Raw genomic sequence first — 18463 nt, forward strand, 5'->3', positions numbered from 1 at the left:
CGCTGCATTTGAACACGAGTATTGACTATGAGTGTGACTATGTGCGCTCATGAGTGTGTGCATGACTCCGAGAATGGGCATGCAAGAAGCAGCGCAGCAAACGACGTCAGCGTAAACTGATTACCCCCCGTCTCTTTGATCTACACTAATACATGTGTATTTGCATAGCGTTTACTTTGGATTGGCTGTCGTCGTCGCTGCTGTCGTCTATGGGAACGAACCTTCGTTTAGAAGTTTGGCTTACAACGTCATATTTTGAAACGACTCATTTCGCGAGTAGCACCAAACTAAATGGTGTTACATGCCCAGCTCATATTATTTACATACATACAAACATAATTCAGTAAATAGGAAGTCATAAGTTCAGTTTTGAATTACAGTATGAACAAATAAGTAAGTGCAATCGGTTTCCATATAAATTTAAAGTCGATTGCTTCATCGCTTGTTATCGCCGCTTATTAGTTGCCCATAATCGATTGCCGATAAACGTGGGAGTTGCCGTTTGCTGACGTCACAAGAGGATGCCTATTAATTGCTGCAGCAGCAACGATCTTTTATACGCTTAAAAAAACTTTTAATTATAAAATGTCTATGATCTCAGCCTATGACTCGCTGCAAATAGTCTTATCAATTGACGACATAACAAAATAGTGAGAATTTCTCTTATACAAATTGCACGTAGTCATAAATTGCTGTCATCAAACAACATACATATGTAATGTACATACACACGTACGTAAATATCACTCATATGTATGCGCTTTTCCAGACACAACACACACTCGCATAAAGCCAAAAATTCACATGTACGCAGATTACGAATTTTTGCACGAAAATGAACACGTGCTGCTGTGTAGAAGGAGTGCAAGAGCAAGAGCGAGAGTGAGAGTGAGTGAGGTAGCCTGCAGGCACAGCCGGCTGCCAAACACTTGGTCACCAAGGAGGGGGGCAAAACGTGTGCGTTATGCTTGCATACCAAGCGCAACAATAACAAAATGCACACTAAAGCATTACGTTGTATCTGTGACTCATGCTGCTCCAATGCATTTGCACTTGGCGCTCTCTTCGGCTTTAAGAGAGTGGGATAAGCAGAGAGGCAGTCAAACAGACACGAGCGAGAGAGCGTGCGACGAGTTGTGTGTAGTAAAGAGAGGGGACAAAACTTGCAATGTCTAACTTAGTTCGGCAGGAGTTGTTGGACTCTGCTCTGATGTGATTGTGGGGGCGAAGCACAGAGCAGCAAAATTTGTGGTATCTGCAGCTGCGTTACGGGCTGCGGCGGGTTGCGTTCAAACTTTAGTAGCCCCGGCTAACTTTTAGCAAAAACTTTTGATTTGAGTACCTGCCACTAACTAAGCAGAGGCAATGGCATACGTATAGTACACACAGCCACAATTACACACACGCACATGATACAAAAAGTTGGCAATACGTACGAACGAACGAAGCAACCACACCACGCATAGAAATTGAACTATGAAATCACAAAAGTTTGCAGACAGAAATTTTCTAGGAAAATGCATTGGGCACAAAACAAGCGTCCAATCCAATCTTACCGCACTGCTCGCCATTAGTCTTAATGTGTTGTCGTTGCTGTAATTGAACTTTCTCGTGCGCCAAACACTGCAGAAATTATGTCGTTAATATCCAAAATGTTCTTGCACACACCAAAAACTTACAAGCACTAGAAATAAATACAATAACAACGCGACCCGCAATGGTTTCAAAACAGCTGTAAATTTGAGCGCGCAATAAGACAGGGTCGTTTGACAAACAGCTGATTGGGGAAATTGCTATCGAAATCGGACAATTTTAAAGTTTACAGCAGTGTGACCAACAGCCAACGGAAAAACAAATTCAAATTCTAAAAAACTGCCGCAGTTATAAGGAATATTAAAAAATGCTTCAAATTGCAATTAAGATAATATAATATATATTTATATAATACATTACAATGTAGGCGCAGACTGCACATAAAACATAGATACGACTTTAAAACATATTAAATTAAGGGGTGTGATAATTATGGATCTACTTTCGCCAGTATTGTGTGAAACGATGAATCTGCTCGACCAGCGCTGGCATCACAGCAGTAATGGAAATGTCCAGCAAACTCTGCAAATGCTGCACAGCTTCCTCATCGGTAAGGCCCAGCTGCAGATTCTCCTCCACCTTCTTGACCGCCTTGTCCGGCTCAAGAGCAATATCGGGCACTGTGGCGTCCACCATCAAGGAGAACAGATTGAGCATGACATTGGCATGACGACGCAAATGCAAATACGCCGTATAGCATTGCTTGCGGAACTCGTGATGATGATCGGAACTAACACCGCCCATTGCCTCGACCATTTCCTTGCTCAGTTTCATAGGCGGTGGCATGGGTTTGGGATCGCGACCCAATATGAAGCCGAAATCAATGTGGAACAGTTTGCCATTGCTGGTCAGCAGCAGATTATCCAAGTGTCGGTCTCCCACACCTGTTAAAAAAGCATGAACATTTCAATTATTGTTTACTAGTTTAACGAGATAATCGAACTTACCCAGCAAATAGGTAATAACGCAGTAACCGGCACAGCTTTTAATGTAGGTGTCCATCACCTCAGAGGAGATGCCATAAGGACCGCCCTCGCAAGGATTGTGGCGTCTAAAGAAGTTCAAAATGCTGCCTTCGCGAGCCAAGACCTCGGCCACAGTGCAGGAATCGATGTACTGCAGAAATCCATGCTTCGAACTGGTGGCCAACACTTTGTATGGCGTCAACTTGAGATCAAGATTCTCGCGACGCAGCAACTTGTCCATCAGCGTAATCATTTGCAGAATGAGCTGATCCTGACGCAAATCATCGCCATGCTTGAAAATGGCCACATATTCGTGCTGAGCAATCGAAGTGACAAATGTGAGTCTGCAATGGGAGAGTAAAGAGTTAATTCAATGCAGATATTTAAAGGTATTCAACTTCTTACTTGGCTGGCATGAGAGCGCTCTTGAAGAGCGATGTGCGAGAGGGCACAATCTTGGTGATGTAGACCTCAGGATCGAGGGGGAATGGAATCGGTTCAAAGTTGGTAAAATTCACCTTGAACGAATCTTGTTCGGAGAGCAGCTTTTGAAATTTTTCGGTCTTCTTGTTGCGATTGCCCGGCTCCTTGGCCACCATTTTAACCAGCTTCACCAGCTCATCGATAAAACGCTGCTGTTTGCGCAGATTATAGAAAATGCCACGCAAATGAAAGTTACCTGAAAAATAAGAATTGAGTAAATTATACACTTCATTATATCAACGCTTATTAACTCACCATTCTCCAGCACCTTGAGGAAGATGTTGAGCACCATTTTGTACATGTCATGTGCCGGCTGATCCTGTTTGCGCACCGTCTCCCCATCCTCCACCTCAATGGACAGATACCAATACAAATAGTTGGCCAACGTCGCATTCTTGCAGGCGCGCTGTATGAGGAATGTGCACAAATTGTTCGCGACACCTTGGCCCAGCATTGGTGTCTGCGATTGCGACTGTGAGGCCAAGGAGCCAGCACTGGCATCCGCCATGTCCAAGCGCTCTGAACGCAATCCTGGCGTGCTCGATCTAATCGCTGGGGCACTGACACTGCTGGCCATGGTGGGTTTGTGGTCGCCCTTGATGGCAGCTATGGCGCTGGCAGCACGTTGATTAGCGGGTATCACACTGGCATGCAGCGCACTGCTGGTGCCGCTCAGATCAGAGATGGTGCTCTCACCCAGCAGCGAATCGTTGTCATCGAGCGAACAGACCACATCTCGCTCCTGCTCGGGTATGATGCGCTTGTTCAATTGAACAATGTTGCGGAAGTCCTCGTATTTCAGCGCCTGCACCAATTGCAGCAGATAGAGCAAGAGATCCTCGTCGGGTGCTTGGGCCAAACGACTGATGGCATATTTGCGCACCTCGGCGTGTGTGAAGCTTGGACTGAGCAACTCAAGCGCATCCTCCACATCCATGGGCGCCCAGTTGGCCAGCATCCAGAGTGCTTGGGTTACCTCATCGTTTAGATTCCAATTGATGCACTTGAGAAACTTGGTGAGCGCCTTCTTATGTGATGACAGATAGAAACGGAACTTCCACACCAGATCCTGCTCATCGCTGTTCAGCGAATAGGTTGGCGGACAGCGATACACAATGTTATGCAACTGATCGCGTATCCTGAAAGAACAAATATTTAAATTGGTCCAAAAACAAAATCTTTAACTTCGACTTACAAAGCTGTGGGTTTGGCATCGCGATCCGAAATGCCAGAACGCTCCGAACGTGCCAGACGATGGTGTTTGCGCTCCACCAGGTTGTCCTGCAGTGGAAAAGCGTTTAAAATTAAATGGAAATCACTCATTAAATCTCTGCTTACCATTTGAATCTCCGAGTCGGGCACCAAAACCAATTTGGGTTTCGCTGGCAATTTGTATTTGTTGTCCACCTCTGGCTCAAAGTATACAACGGAATACTACAAAACATAGTAACTGATTAATATAGTTACTGGTGTCACATCACTCTACTTACACTGAACATATCGTCCACCATGATGGTGGGAAACTCAATCATGAGAAACATGTAATCAGACATACGTTTCTCGCGTTCGTTTATCACCTCGATTTCACGGAATGTCAAACGATCCAACCAATCCACCTTTTGCACCTGTCCATTGCGATGCTTCTTGGCCAACTTGCCCAGTCGTTGCATCTGCGATTTCGACGATTCCTTGCCCTTGCCCGGAGTCTTGCTCGGAAAACTGCCATCGCCCTCAACGCCCAGCCAGACACGTAGATCATACATGCCCTGACGGAACATGCCATCCTTGCCGAACATGGAGATTGCTGTGCCGCCTATGACTGTCGTTTGGCCAGCACCCGAGCAGTCAAGTATAGTCAGCACCAGCATGGCACTGCGTGGCAAGTCGGAGAATAGCAGCGGCAATGTTACCCATTCGTTCCAGCTCCAACGCTTACCAAATGCCTTGTAAGCACTGTTTACGGGGAGGCAATATGGCCGTCCGTCGTTGTATACCTGTAGTCGCACCTGGAACGAGGGATACTCCTCCGAATAGAGACCCGAAAAGCGCAATATGGGATCATCGAGCAGTTTTTCATAGTCTGGTTGACGTTTCTTGCCCTCAAGCGTGCCACTGTAATATTTTAATTGCTGACATTAATTGTAGTCTATAGATTAGTCTGTTGTACTTACACTTTAATTTGTACACGTTCGTGCAATGAGGAACTGTGTATATAGCGAAAATGATCGTCTGGTTGATCCATTGTATCAATTGAAAAATATTTACAATACACGAATCAGCTGATTAGTGACGAATTTTTTCACCGTTCAACAGCTGTGCGAATATCGACAGTGAAATATCGATAGCCCTATCGATGATGGGTATTATGTTAATATAACCTGCGGTCACATTGCACCTACGCGTGTTTTGCATCAACTGACAGAGACAGCAACAGCAGTGGGAAAGCAATGTCAACAAATGCAATGATTGACTTGGCGCTGGATCGCGTCAACTGGAATGATTTGGCCGGAAACCAGGAGAAGCTGCCTCGCATATTTACGCCCGGCGAAGTGCTAATGCCAGAGTCGGGCTTTATGCGTGGACACGGTACCTTCGTGGAGGATGAGAACATTGTCGCATCGGTGGCCGGTGTCATTGAAAAAGTGAATAAATTGATTTCGGTAAGGCCTCTAAAGAGTCGCTATGTGGGTGAGATTGGCGACGTCGTCGTGGCCCGCGTGCTGGACGTAGGACAGAAACGTTGGCGCGTGGACACTAATTCACGACTGGATTCAACGCTGCTGCTGTCGTCGGTGAATCTGCCTGGCGGAGAGCTGCGACGACGCTCAGCGGAGGATGAGCAGATGATGCGACGCTATCTGGATGAAGGTGACTTGATATCGGCCGAAGTGCAGGTATGTTTATGGTTTGATTTGATTAAACACCTGTTGATTAATATACTTTTGCCAGAACATCTTTGAGGAGGGCACATTGTCGCTCTACACGCGCAGTTTGAAATATGGCAAGCTGTCCCAGGGTATTCTGGTCAAAGTGTTCCCGGCACTGGTCAAGCGACGCAAGATGCATTTCCACAAGTTGGCATGCGGTGCTTCCGTAATATTAGGCAACAATGGCTATATTTGGATAGCGCCCACCAAAAGCGAAGAGCAGGAAGGCGGCGAGGGTGGCTTCGCTCAGAACTTAAATGAAGTGGTGCCGCGCAGCGAACGTGAAGTCATCGCCCGACTGCGCAACTGCATCCTTGCTCTGGCCAAATGCAAACTGATGCTGTACGACACGAGTATACAATATGCCTACGAGGAGTCGCTTAAATATGAACCGCGAGAGCTGCTGCAGCAACATATTATGTTCGATATTGGTCAACAGACGCAAGCACGCCTGCGAGATATTGATCTTATGGACTGATTAATACAATTAATAAAGTACTCGTATCTTATTTTATTAGTTTGTCTATTTTAAAAGTCGCGCGTTTTTTAGTACATTTTTTCTGCAGTTTCGGTGGTAACGCCTTGCGCTCAACTTTCTCGCGTCGCCTGAAACGTGGCAACGCCGTTTGTGGTTCGTGTATTGATGAAGCTGTGTGTTGTGTGTCCGTCTCTCTATTTGCAAAACTGAACAAAAGCATTTTAATTATTAATTACTTTGTTTCGCATTATTGTGTTCGCGACATTGCCAGTGAAGCGGTTTAAATTAACACAATGGCTGACATTGATAGTGTGCGCGAGGCGGAATTACGCGAAAAACAAATCTGCCGCTTTTGCTTGTCACAAGAAGACATGCTTGGTTCCATTTTTGTAGAGCACAAACGCATTAAAGCCACAGCCTCCTTGCCGCTGCAGATAATGGCTATTACATCCATTGAGGTAAGTCAATACATGGTTCTAAATTGGCCTAAGTCCCAGTAAGAACTTGGCTACGATACTCGGCATCACTTCGGCTGTGTTGGTTGATGTCTAACTAAATATCTAGGTGCGTTGGCGTCTTCGCTAACTTCATTTAGTGCGCACTGCAAAACTTGCCCCACCGCGGCCCCATTTCCAAAATAATCCTTATTGGATGTATATTGATGTATTGAACAACAAAAATATACGCATGGTCGAATAATTGTGCTGAGCCACACAAAACAATTGTTTCAACAATATGGCGACAACTGTACGCAACAAAAAGAAAGAAATTCACACACATGCAAACACACTCAGCTGGCGAAATGTTGCCAGATGGCGCGAAATCGCGCTGAGCGCACAATTTGAAACGCTTTCGTTCTGCTTCAGTCTGCACTTCATTTGTATTTGTTTGTTTAAGCATATATGTGTTTATCAAATATATATAAATGTGTGTAAATATGTTAATTCTAATTTATGCAAATGCATGATAATTGCGCTTAATGTATATGTGAAAAATCATAATGGAAGATGAATTTGGGATTTTTTTGTTTGTTTCTACCCAAAACGTTGTGATATTAACAATTAAACTTAAAGTTAAATGGAATCCAGGCATTGAGGTCGAGGTGGTGTGATGGTGGGTGATTAGGTTAGAGGAATAGTTATAAATCCCTTATATGGTTAGCCCGCCTTGCTGCTTGAGGGTTTGTCCGTAAAGCGCAATATGCGAGTCAACATCGAGGTCACACACGGAATTTGCTTTTGACGATCCATCATCGGTGTCGATGGCACGTTCGATTCAAAGTCGACGGCAACACGTTGACTAACGAATGTGAGCAGTGTGAGTATGTTGTACTTTTTGCCATTTGCATTCAGCTCCTGGATGAGCGACTGAATATACCACGAGCCATTTGTAGTGTTTCTCCAGGAATAGTAACCTTGAAAAGGCAATCAACGAATTAATATAGTTATAATATAATAATATAGTTAATATTGCAATTTACCTGGAATCGTAGAGTATGAGAATAAAAAGTCAGCGTGTATCGGTATTTTGTAGCTCATCGAGGATTCGCCATCCGTTTCCGTGACGCTCTTCTCTAGCATTATGCCCGAATCAAGACGATCGCCCTGGCACGCTTGAATGAAGAATAATTTCGGCTTGCCAGCAAGCGTAGGACAAATGTGCGAAGTGAAGTAATGCCAAATGTTATCCAGTTTATACTGCACGTCCTTAGCATAGATATAGCCGTGCTCGCCATGCGATAAGATCGCAATAGCAATGCAATCGTTATCGCTGTGATCCTGTCCGGCTGCCTTCTCAATGTGCTTGAGTATGTCGCGCAATTTGCAATCCTTGTGCACTGACACATCAAAGTCCAAACGCTTCAATGCTTTGCGCAACTCCTCGGCATCTACATTGGTGCCGGCCCGTGCTTTTAGCGAAGGTATATCAAAATATTCATGATTGAATATGAGGGCCAATCCACGATTCTTGTGATTCATATTGTACTCGCGGGCATAACGATCTACCGGCATACGAGCTACATACTTATTCACCGTGCTAGAGATTGTATAAAGATTGGTATAATCAATAAATAACAATTGTTTCCGATATCCAGAATTGCTCTGCTTGAGCAAACATATATTCATATGTAGGTATAGAAAGATAAGCACAATCTGCGCAGTTTTATTGCCTTCGAAAATGTTCCAACGCAAATACAGAAAGTATGCATAAAAGGGAGACGAGAAAAATACAAAAAAAAAAGATGAAGTTTTCAATGCACTTACTTTACGACGACGGCGGCGGCGTTAGCAGAGTTAGCAGCAGAGGCTGCACCACCAACAACTCCGGCTGAATTAGAGCTCGCTTCGCCCTGTGCATCAATGCTATCAGCATTGATGATGTTGTTGCTGTTGCTTGCTCTCAGAACACTGAATGTTCTTGTAATGCATTCGTCCGTCATTTTGCTCTCTTTCGCTCTCGCTCTCACACTCTCTTGTTTTCGTTTCTCCTTGTTACTGCCTGGCTGCCTGCCTGCCTTTTGTTCGCCTGCAATTGTTGCGCCCTTTCCACAGGTACCAATCACTTTTTATTCTTTTTCTTTAGTTTTTAACTAAACTAATTAGTCCACACGAACAGCTGTTTGTTTTAAAAAGTTGACACGTAAGCAACAAACATATTACATTTGCACGCAAATAGTTCCAAAATGTCCTTTTATGGTTAGTCGTGTTTAATCAATTAATTAACGGGAGCGGAGTAGAAAAAGCGTGCTCCATTCGCTCGCTCACAAAAACAAACTGTGCGATTGCATCTGTAGTTGTGCAGCGCTTGCCGCCAAATGAATGCGCGGACAGCGTTGCCACACTGCAGATAGGTAAACTCTATTTTGTGCTGCCATTGCGCAGGCGCAGAGTTGCCACATATGCACAACGGGAATATGAGCATTAACATGTTAACGTATTTTTTGAATTTGAATTTCAGGTTAACAAAGGCGATGGCATGCCCGGTTACATTTGTTTGGATTGTCGTTTGCTCTTTGAGCACAGTTATCGCTTCAAACAGATGTGCAAGAAAGCTGAAACGCTCTTGCGTCAGTATCCACTTACTGGCACGTGGCCAAAGGCGCTGGATAAACCACGAGCTCCAATGGTGGGCGCTAAGCGTGATGCGCCAACTGAAGTGCAACCGAAAAAACTGCTCAATACGATGGGCAATAAAGCAAACAACGTTACCATTGAAAATGTACAGATATTGAAAACTGCCACCCTTCGCGGTATTGCACAGCGCGCCGCAGTAGGACCGCCCAAGCTACTCAACGTAGCTGCCGCCAGCTCAGCTGAACCAGCTATTCCACCACGCGCCGCAATCAAGCGATCATATCAGGTGAAGGTGGAGAACAGCCAGGAACTTTCCATGGACGATGTGCACAATTTGATCGCTGATATTGAAGGTCAATTGGATATGGACAAAACGGCAACATGTTCGCCAGGTAAATCGCCGATGCGACTGCTCAACAAGATTACCGAGGAGCCTGTGGAACCACGCATTGCACCGCCGCAGATAAAGCATTATGACGATGGTAATGTGGCATTGGTTACCGCTGTGCTCGATCCCAATGAGCTCGATGCGGCTGCTGATCCCACGAAGAATGCCGAGCGTGTAGCCACCAATGTGTTTCCCTGCACGCATTGTCATCGCTCGTTCCCGTTGCAGCAGCTACTTGACATTCACATAGCAAATCATAAACGCGAACGCAGTTTCAAGTGCCCCGACTGCGATAAGAGCTTCTTTTCCAAATATGATTTAAAGAAACACAGCTTTCTGCACACCGGCGAACGCCCTTATAAGTGCGCCATCTGTAATTCCACCTTCAATCGACGTGCGCTGCTCAATCGCCATGAACGCACACACACCGATGTGCCCAAGTACATTTGCGTCTACTGCGAGCTGCCCTTCATTTCGCGCGAAGAGATGGAGAAACATACACTGAAGCACACAAAGTATCGTCCCTTCCAGTGTGACTTCTGCCAAAAATCATTTAGTTTCAAGCAATCGCTGGAGCGTCATGAGGTGCGTAAATGTTTTACTAACTCGATTAATGCAAAATTTTCTTAGACATCTCACTTTGGGAGTAAGGGTCTATTAAATTAGTAAAGTATGAAATGCCAAATCAACTCTTTCAAGCATTAAGATCAATAAAGGGAGTTTCGCGAAAGTTATTTCGATTTGATGATTCACAAAATCACAAAATCCCCTAACAAAAATTAAAATATAATTTTAGGGAAAGCTCCCTTTATTGATCTTAATGCTTGAAAGAGTTGATTTGGCATTCCTTCAAGTCGGTACACAATGACCGCTAACAACGAAAAGTTGTGAAGCTGATACAAATGTACCAATTTAGGGGAAGTCCAAACAAACAAAAGAAAGAAATTCTTTTAACTAATTTACTGTTTGCATGAATCGAGTTTCCTTTGTATTTATCTGATAATTGTAACCACAACTAATGATTTTTTCTTGCAGGTCTTGCACAGCACAAATTTGCCGTTCCCATGTCAATATTGCAGTCGCGGCTTCGTAACCGCTGGCAGATTGGCCAGTCATCTGAGAGCGCATGCTGGAAGACGTTCGTATCCCTGCAAGTACTGCAGGAAATCATTCCTGTTATCGCACCATCTGTCGCGTCATATGCGAATGCATGATCTGGCCTCGACTACCACGTTCACCTGCTGCATTTGCAAGGAGTCGCACAACTCGTTTGCTAGTTTGCTCAAGCACTCATCGATCCATTCTAAGGAGTCGTTGATGTGTGCGCTGTGCAAGTCGAAATGCAGCAGTGAACACGAATTGGAGTCGCATATGATGGCGCATAGACATAGCGATCGATTTGCTTGTGAATTTTGTGACTACATTTTCATCACGTACTCTGAACTGAAGAAGCACATTGATAAGGATCATGTGTTGGACATGGTGCCGTATCAGAATGTGGCCGACAAAGAAGTGAAAGAAGAGTCGGAGCTAATTGAAGAATTGCTGGCCGAAGAGCCATCGAATGAGTCTGTTGATAATGAATCAACATCGCCACCCAAGGCAAAAGTACGTAAATTGAGTGAAGAACCAAAACCGAAAGTGAAGCAAGAAGAGCTAGCAGATCAATCGGAGCAGGCATCGACCTCGTCGCAGCGAGCCAGGAAATCGGGTAGCACTAGGAGCAGTGTGGGTGCCTCCGTTTCCCCCGAAGGCAAATCCACAGCACGCAAGCCACGAGCTGTCAAGACAAACAAAGCAGTTGCCAAAACAGAGGTGATTGAGGAGCCTGCTAATAAGTTGGGCAACAAGCTAAGGATTGGCAAAGTGACAAAGAAGTAATGATGGAATTTTTTAACTAACTATTACATGAAATTACAAAAGAGAAATTGTATTTTGTAACAAATTAAAGATTGCACTAAACTGCACATGAACTAGTCTTTGTTGGGCCGGATGTTGATGATGCATCTTATCCATTGTTTAACATACTTATTTCGCCACTCTTTTATTCAGTTAAGCTTCGTCGTTCTTTTTTGTTGGATTGTGTGTGTATTTCTCCATATGGATTTCGGCTTACATTATTGTAAATACATAGAGTGTGTGATTTAGGTATTGGTTAAACCCAAACAAGCTGTGTAACACCTTCGCATTGCTTAATCCTCATAACCATCGGGCAGGGGGTTGACATGGGGGTTGTGGAACAGACTCTTGTTGCCTTCGCCCCAGGGGAAACGCTTCTCACGGCGACGCAGATAATCGTACTTGACAAACTCCTGGCGGGGATGACCGTGCTCCTCCTGATGCTTCAGGTAGGCGTTCAACATGCACAGACCCACAGCTGGGACGGCCACAAAGAAGGACAGGCGCTTCCAGACCTTGTAGCCACCTGGACAAGACAAAATGGAACAATGTTAAGTCGTTTGCTTTTGCAAAATTCTGGTCGATGACCAAATTACATAACCTTAACCTAACAATGGGACTTTTATAGCTTGTGGCGATAGTTACCAGAGTGTTCACCAGCAACGGCGGCAGTGCCGGACATGTTCCTGGCGGCAGTAGCGCCAATTTGGCGACGAATCGCATTGTTCAAAACGAACGACATAATTTATTTACGTATTACTTCGCTCGTCTTCTGAATAAAAATTGTCGTCGATTACAGTGTGACCGAAATCAGCACTACAAAATTGGCAAGGCGAAAAAGGTGCACAATTGAATATTTTAGTATAACTAGTATATTACACAGAGCTGGTAACACTGTATAGTACATAGAAAAGTAGTACTTGGCGGTTACACGAGTAACAGTTACAAAGTCATTGCATGAAAACAAAAATTTGTTTAAATAAATAAATTTAATTTATGGCTTAATGATTTTCGTTTTTCTTGGGCTTAGATGTAATTTAACGTTAAGCATAACAGCATTCGTAAACGATTTAACAATTAACTGCTACAATACTAATTCATTCAAAAACCGTTGTCTACTTTTAGGCGACGCAAGTGAACAACAATTTTCTCTACTTAAGAAGTTTTATAATTTTTTGATCGGTAAATATACTAAATAAAAAATTTATAAATAAACAATTGAATATTGTACCTTCTAAATTTCAAGTGGAACTTCAAAAAATTCGAAGACATGTGCCGATTTTTATCAGAAAAGTTGGTTGATTACGAAAACTTCTTAAAACATGAAACTGTGTTTCTACAGTAGGCTAAGTAACTGAAGTTCTTCTTAGGAACCGTAACAAAGATGTATCGAGAATGCTGAAAATCAAGAAATTTTATTTGATATAGTTTAGTTTTAATTTACTGTACAATGCAACTTAATTTTCTCGTTGAGATTTGTGAACTACCGAGGAGCAAGATCACTTTCTTAGCCTTTCTTATATGTGACAGCTTTTCTCACTTTCCAATGTTTTCATTATTTCTGGTAGTGACCTGATACTCATCAAGAAATCAATTCGATGAATTTATTTATTTTCCGAGTATATGAAATGCTCAGAATATGGATACTTACGAGATCGAGGTCGTTTAGGTGGTGGCCACAAGTGTGGCGATTAGCACGTGCATTGCGTATAGCTTTGTCACTTTTGTTAGTTCTGATTATAATATGGTTCCCACTTACTTTAACAAAGCACCAAACGTGTTGCCAGCATGTCTAATCTTATTAGCTAAATTACTAAGTTTATCCAGTCTTAAGATGATTATCATACAAATCTGCTGGCTTTTTAGGATATTATTCACTTTATTGGGTGTTGTAGTATTTAATATGTTCTTATGCACCTTTGTTAGCTTTGCTTTGACCTAGGTAGCAAATTGGCCAATCTCAATGTGATTAGATAAAATACTTTATTATTTGTTCTCAGCATTAATAATACTCTATAACATTCAGATTATTAACCAGACTTATGTATTTATCTGCAATTTAAATTGGCAAATCTTCATAATACTATAAAAAGGAATAAACTTGTTTGCAGCAGATTTTTAGATACAAGGCATCGCAATTGTTGCAAATTAAATCTAAGCAATGTAGTAAAGAACTTATAGAACATAAAATGTATACATATAAAATCATGATAAATATATGAATGCGATCTGAACACGTATAATCAGGATATCATAAAAGTTAAAGCCATTAATACTTGCGACATGGCTGCTATCATATTTATATAGTTTTAGTTATCTTAGCAACTTGCCCACGCCCCCTTTTTACACTATTTCAAAGCTAATAACTACTAAGTATAACAAGTAAAAAAGCTGCTAGGCTGTGTTCGGCTGTGAGAATTTTGAATAAAAACTAAATTGTGCGGTATAATTCATAAAATATACCAAATAATAATAATATATAATATAATAATAATACAGTACCTTTACTTAAATATACTAAAAGCTGTATTTAGTATATCAATCGAAGTATACCAAAGAGATAAAGAGTGACAAATATAGCAGATAGTCAACCAAAGCAAGACTTCCATTACAATAGACGTTTTTCCCCATACAAAAGTATTTCTTTATTAATTTCTACAATTTTTATCCGATCACAACCAAATTTTTAGGAATCATATATACTAAAAAGTTATTATTGTTTTTATTGACTCTAGCTTCAAAATTACGCATGTTATTAGATTTTTGTCGATTTGCGGGTGTGGCAACAATTTGGAACGAACTTGATATCCTTGCAAACATGCTGTCAAGAATTGTAGCTCTATCTCTTATAGTCTCTGATATCTAGTGTCTCAGACGAACATACGGACAGACAGATGGACATGGCTATATAGTCTCGATTGTTAACGCCGATGAAGAATATATATACTTTATGTGGTCGGGGTTGCCTCCGTCTGCCTGATACATACATTTCCTGTAGGCACAAAGTTATAATACCCTTGTACCCATTGGGTAGTGGTTATAAAATCTTATTATAAGAATTTTTCTTAAAATGATATAACAAAGTTTGTTTGAAAGACATGATAATAAAATACATAAATTATAATGAACACTATATGAATAAAAGTAACTATGTATATAAAGTACAATTTACGAACAATAAGCTTAAGTTATAAAATAGTTTTTACTGAAGTTATATTTAATTCTTCAGATGAGAGAGTTAAGAGTTAAGATAATTAAACCTATTTGTATGCGTATGAATATACAACTACACTAAAATATTTTACAAATTTGTAAAATTAGTGACAAATTGTTGTTTAAATATGCAAAACAGCTTAAACTTTAAATTACTTTTACATTAATTTTTTTCTTAAATATCCGTATCTTTAACAAAGCAAAAAGCTAAAAAAAATGAAATAAAGGCGTGCAAAACTATTTGCGGTATAATTACCCATGTAATCTGATAATAATATGACGTAAAAATAGAAAACAGATTGAAGTTCAGTTTTAGCTTGGGAATTTCTGTAAACAGAAAAATTACTTTGTTATTTTTGTTCTTAATTATCCAAATATGTTGTGAGCTATAATATATATAAACTGTAAAATATGTTATCTTATTCAAACACAATATATGATATCCCATTATACTACAGGCAGTAAAATGACAAAACCCAAAAAGCCAACCAGATTTATTCGCAGATGATAACTCAAAATGAGGCTGCCTAAACTCGAGTGATTTTAGGTAATCTAGCAGTTAAGATTAGACGCGTGTAGAGTGGTAACTCATATAAATACGTGGGAACGTGGTCAGCCCACACGTCAGTTCTAGAGAAGCTAACAAGAATGACGAAACTCTATGCAATCCTGCTGATACTCAGCACCGTGACAGCTGTCGCCTGGTCAGCTGCCTTCGATAGTAAGTACCGACATCTGAGGTCTGGGAATTGAAGAGATTCATTGTGATTCTTACAGTAACCGAAATACACAACCAGGACCAGCTGTTGGGTAGATCAACTGTCGCCCAAACACGTGACAGCATGGCTGGCTTTGATCCCAATTCGTTGGCCAAAAACAAGTATACGCCACCGGAGGAGAAGAATGCAGAGTTCTGGTATGATATTGCCAACGCGGAGATTGCCAAGCGATTGAAACTCCCTCAGCCAGACACACGCAAGGCCAAGAATCTGATCTTGTTCCTGGGCGATGGCATGTCACTGACTACAGTGGCAGCTGCTCGCATCTTGAAGGGTCAGCTGAAGGGCAACACGGGTGAGGAGGATTCCCTCAGCTTCGAGAACTTCCCGCACACTGGTCTCAGCAGGGTAAGTTAGCAGTCCCATGAGGGTTTTCTCTATTATTACAATTGGAATTTGTTTCACTCTCCTATAGACTTACTGCTCCAATGCCCAAGTGCCAGACTCTGCCTGCACAGCCACCGCGTATCTATGTGGCGTGAAGACCAACATCGTTGCCTTGGGCATAACGGCAGCTGTGAACTTTAACAACTGCAGCGGCAGCGAGGATCCCACGAATCATGTGAGCTCCATTGCCGCCTGGGCACAGGCTGCTGGCAAGGCAAGTGGTATTGTGACAACGACTACCTTGACCCATGCCAGTCCATCGGGTGCTTATGCCCACACCACAAACCGATTCTTTGAGTCCGACACTGACATCGTCACCTACGGCGAGGGTGAGAATGATCCGGCCTACTGCACTGATATTGCCACACAGTTGATTACTCAGGAGCCCGGCAAGAACTTTGATGTCATGCTCGGTGGCGGCATGGGCAAATTCTTGCCCAACACAATTGAGGATAAGTTTGGCAAGCAGGGTGAGCGTTCCGATGGTGTCAACCTGCTGTCCAAGTGGCAATCTTTGCATCCCGATGGAGCTCTCGCCTACAATCGCAATCAGTTGTTGAGTGTGAATGGAACTAAGCTAAAGCGGCTGATTGGTCTCTTCAATTCGGGTGTCATGGACTTCCACAAGAGAGCAGATGCTGATCTGAAGCCTACGCTGGAGGAGATGACGGAGAAGGCCATCGAAGTGGCTAGCCAAAATGAAAACGGATACTTCTTGTTCATTGAGGGCGGTCTCATTGATTATGGCAATCACTACAATGTGCCTCAGCTGGGTCTTGATGAGGTGCATGAACTGTCCAAGGCTGTGCAGAAGGCTCTTGACATCACGGATCCCGAAGACACACTTATTGTGGTTACCTCCGATCACGCTCATCCGCTTTCCATCTCCGGCTACCCTGGACGCGGTACTGATATTTTGGGTCTTAATCAACACGACACGGATGTGAATGGCGTGAAGTATGCGACATTGAACTATGCTGTTGGCATGGAACAGTATCTCGATGAGAATGGACAGCGCGTGGATCTGACCGAAAAGATTAAAGATCCATGTGAGTTCAATTTAGATAGCACGCTATCTTATCTTATCTAAACTATGCTAATCAAATCTCCTTATCTCGCTCAGCTTTCCTGTATCCCAGTTACATAAAGGGTGCCATAGGAGTGCACGCCGGTGACGATGTGGGCATCTTTGCCACCGGCCCACAGAGTCATCTCTTCTCTGGCATGATGCAGCAGCATACGATCCCTCATCTGATGGCCTACGCTGCCTGCATTGGCGATGGACCCACACTGTGTGACTAGACAACAAGCTATCTCTTAAGTACTTTTATTCATTTGTGTGTGAATAAATTTGCTGCCAAGTGCAGAACAAACTGCAACAATTATTTATGGCTCTGTAACTGTTATTGCTGCTGGGGTGTTAATGTAAATGTTAAGTTCAATGTTAACGCTGACAGAGTTTTGTCGGTTGTGCATTCAATTTGACAAGTTGCTAAATGATTTCTTACTATAATTCATTAAAATGAATATTTTTTTTAATCGAATGATATATGCGGGTCTAAGTTTGTTTTTGTTTGCTTTTGAGAAATCAATAATTAAATTGACATTAGTCGTTTAATTTATTGCTGTTCCTATGTGTGCATGTCTATATGAATTCCTGTTCTCACTCAAAATGCAAATTTTTCATGAAACAAAAAAAAAAAAATTGATTTCAATTTAAAACGCATCAAACATATGTATGCGACTGTATTGAAATCGTCATGAGTGTGTGAATTAACTCGAGCGTGCTTGATATCCTGTATAAATGGGAGAAAAGGGTATGCTATACTTGAACAGCAAAATTTGGTGTAAAGAATTGATTATAGTATTTGAAAAATACTAATACTGAACCAAACAAATGGAATGTAAAAATTTTACACGTTTACGCTTTGGTATAGTAGCGCGAGTTTTAAATTTACTGACATTTATTACAAATTATTTACAAAAAGTGTGATAGCTTTGAAAATTTAACTATATTTAATATTATTATTATTATTTTTATTTCAGTTATATGTATGTATATACATATGTAAATGGTAGTATATTTCAGTACATACGAACATATAGTTAAAGAGCTCTGCATTTTACTCGTATAAGCTCTGACATTTCTATCATTATATAAAATTTTCAAAAATTCATATCTACAAATTTAATAGATTTTCGAGCTATCTACAAAATTTGATAGTGATTTTTTCAAATAGTTTTATTCAAGTGTATTATACTAAATTAGTAACTTAA

At 41.9% G+C, this 18463-nt stretch overlaps 7 protein-coding genes across 7 annotated transcripts in view; 3 read left to right on the forward strand and 4 right to left on the reverse strand.

Annotated features, from left to right (window-relative positions):
- The window catches only part of LOC117568554 (serine/threonine-protein kinase pakD), a 48594-nt gene extending 46915 nt beyond the window's left edge, over positions 1-1679 (reverse strand). Inside the window, exon 1 of the mRNA XM_034249274.2 lies at positions 1557-1679. Within this exon, the coding sequence (XP_034105165.1) occupies positions 1557-1571 (15 nt within the window). The 5' untranslated portion in view covers positions 1572-1679. The remainder of the gene's footprint in view (positions 1-1556) is intronic.
- Positions 1680-1910: 231 nt separating this feature from the next.
- LOC117566917 (phosphatidylinositol 3-kinase catalytic subunit type 3) lies at positions 1911-5414 on the reverse strand. The gene is made up of 8 exons (XM_034246538.2): positions 5213-5414; positions 4532-5153; positions 4380-4475; positions 4237-4322; positions 3297-4180; positions 2964-3237; positions 2541-2902; positions 1911-2477 (listed from the first exon to the last, which is right to left on the reverse strand). The coding sequence occupies exons 1-8, from the start codon at positions 5281-5283 to the stop codon at positions 2032-2034; spliced, it is 2841 nt and encodes a 946-aa protein (XP_034102429.1). The 5' UTR covers positions 5284-5414; the 3' UTR covers positions 1911-2031.
- An 11-nt stretch (positions 5415-5425) lies between these two features.
- On the forward strand, positions 5426-6477 carry LOC117566921 (exosome complex component RRP4). Its single transcript, XM_034246541.2, has 2 exons — positions 5426-5935; positions 5991-6477. Exons 1-2 carry the CDS (start codon positions 5489-5491, stop codon positions 6444-6446), a joined length of 903 nt encoding a protein of 300 aa, XP_034102432.1. The 5' UTR covers positions 5426-5488; the 3' UTR covers positions 6447-6477.
- A 114-nt stretch (positions 6478-6591) lies between these two features.
- LOC117566918 (zinc finger protein 394) lies at positions 6592-11875 on the forward strand. Its single transcript, XM_034246539.2, has 3 exons — positions 6592-6904; positions 9405-10493; positions 10944-11875. The coding sequence occupies exons 1-3, from the start codon at positions 6740-6742 to the stop codon at positions 11787-11789; spliced, it is 2100 nt and encodes a 699-aa protein (XP_034102430.1). The 5' UTR covers positions 6592-6739; the 3' UTR covers positions 11790-11875.
- LOC117566920 (caspase-1) lies at positions 7297-9230 on the reverse strand. Its single transcript, XM_034246540.2, has 3 exons — positions 8711-9230; positions 7927-8483; positions 7297-7860 (listed from the first exon to the last, which is right to left on the reverse strand). Exons 1-3 carry the CDS (start codon positions 8884-8886, stop codon positions 7604-7606), a joined length of 990 nt encoding a protein of 329 aa, XP_034102431.1. The 5' UTR covers positions 8887-9230; the 3' UTR covers positions 7297-7603.
- Positions 11876-11923: 48 nt separating the features above from the next.
- LOC117566922 (cytochrome c oxidase subunit 6A, mitochondrial) lies at positions 11924-12619 on the reverse strand. Its single transcript, XM_034246542.2, has 2 exons — positions 12453-12619; positions 11924-12333 (listed from the first exon to the last, which is right to left on the reverse strand). The coding sequence occupies exons 1-2, from the start codon at positions 12547-12549 to the stop codon at positions 12101-12103; spliced, it is 330 nt and encodes a 109-aa protein (XP_034102433.1). The 5' UTR covers positions 12550-12619; the 3' UTR covers positions 11924-12100.
- Positions 12620-15629: 3010 nt separating this feature from the next.
- LOC117571138 (membrane-bound alkaline phosphatase) lies at positions 15630-17571 on the forward strand. Its single transcript, XM_034253139.2, has 4 exons — positions 15630-15741; positions 15798-16147; positions 16215-17235; positions 17310-17571. The coding sequence occupies exons 1-4, from the start codon at positions 15669-15671 to the stop codon at positions 17486-17488; spliced, it is 1623 nt and encodes a 540-aa protein (XP_034109030.1). The 5' UTR covers positions 15630-15668; the 3' UTR covers positions 17489-17571.
- The last annotated feature ends 892 nt before the right edge of the window (positions 17572-18463 follow it).

Source organism: Drosophila albomicans, chromosome 3, assembly GCF_009650485.2.
Source record: "Drosophila albomicans strain 15112-1751.03 chromosome 3, ASM965048v2, whole genome shotgun sequence".
In the NCBI taxonomy this organism is placed as follows: Eukaryota; Metazoa; Arthropoda; class Insecta; order Diptera; family Drosophilidae; genus Drosophila; species Drosophila albomicans.

Coding starts and splice junctions, on each gene's coding strand:
- LOC117566917 (XM_034246538.2), bottom strand. CDS start 5,283: ATGGATCAACCAGACGATCATTTTCGCTATATACACAGTTCCTCATTG. Junction 4,323..4,379: donor CCGACTCGGAGATTCAAATG/GTAAGCAGAGAT, acceptor TTTCCACTGCAG/GACAACCTGGTGGAGCGCAA. Junction 2,903..2,963: donor AGCGCTCTCATGCCAGCCAA/GTAAGAAGTTGA, acceptor CTCCCATTGCAG/ACTCACATTTGTCACTTCGA.
- LOC117566921 (XM_034246541.2), top strand. CDS start 5,489: ATGTCAACAAATGCAATGATTGACTTGGCGCTGGATCGCGTCAACTGG. Junction 5,936..5,990: donor TGATATCGGCCGAAGTGCAG/GTATGTTTATGG, acceptor TACTTTTGCCAG/AACATCTTTGAGGAGGGCAC.
- LOC117566918 (XM_034246539.2), top strand. CDS start 6,740: ATGGCTGACATTGATAGTGTGCGCGAGGCGGAATTACGCGAAAAACAA. Junction 6,905..9,404: donor TGGCTATTACATCCATTGAG/GTAAGTCAATAC, acceptor TTTGAATTTCAG/GTTAACAAAGGCGATGGCAT. Junction 10,494..10,943: donor AATCGCTGGAGCGTCATGAG/GTGCGTAAATGT, acceptor TTTTTCTTGCAG/GTCTTGCACAGCACAAATTT.
- LOC117566920 (XM_034246540.2), bottom strand. CDS start 8,886: ATGACGGACGAATGCATTACAAGAACATTCAGTGTTCTGAGAGCAAGC. Junction 8,484..8,710: donor GCCGCCGCCGTCGTCGTAAA/GTAAGTGCATTG, acceptor TACAATCTCTAG/CACGGTGAATAAGTATGTAG. Junction 7,861..7,926: donor CTCATACTCTACGATTCCAG/GTAAATTGCAAT, acceptor TGCCTTTTCAAG/GTTACTATTCCTGGAGAAAC.
- LOC117566922 (XM_034246542.2), bottom strand. CDS start 12,549: ATGTCGTTCGTTTTGAACAATGCGATTCGTCGCCAAATTGGCGCTACT. Junction 12,334..12,452: donor CGTTGCTGGTGAACACTCTG/GTAACTATCGCC, acceptor TGTCTTGTCCAG/GTGGCTACAAGGTCTGGAAG.
- LOC117571138 (XM_034253139.2), top strand. CDS start 15,669: ATGACGAAACTCTATGCAATCCTGCTGATACTCAGCACCGTGACAGCT. Junction 15,742..15,797: donor CTGGTCAGCTGCCTTCGATA/GTAAGTACCGAC, acceptor TGATTCTTACAG/TAACCGAAATACACAACCAG. Junction 17,236..17,309: donor CGAAAAGATTAAAGATCCAT/GTGAGTTCAATT, acceptor TATCTCGCTCAG/CTTTCCTGTATCCCAGTTAC.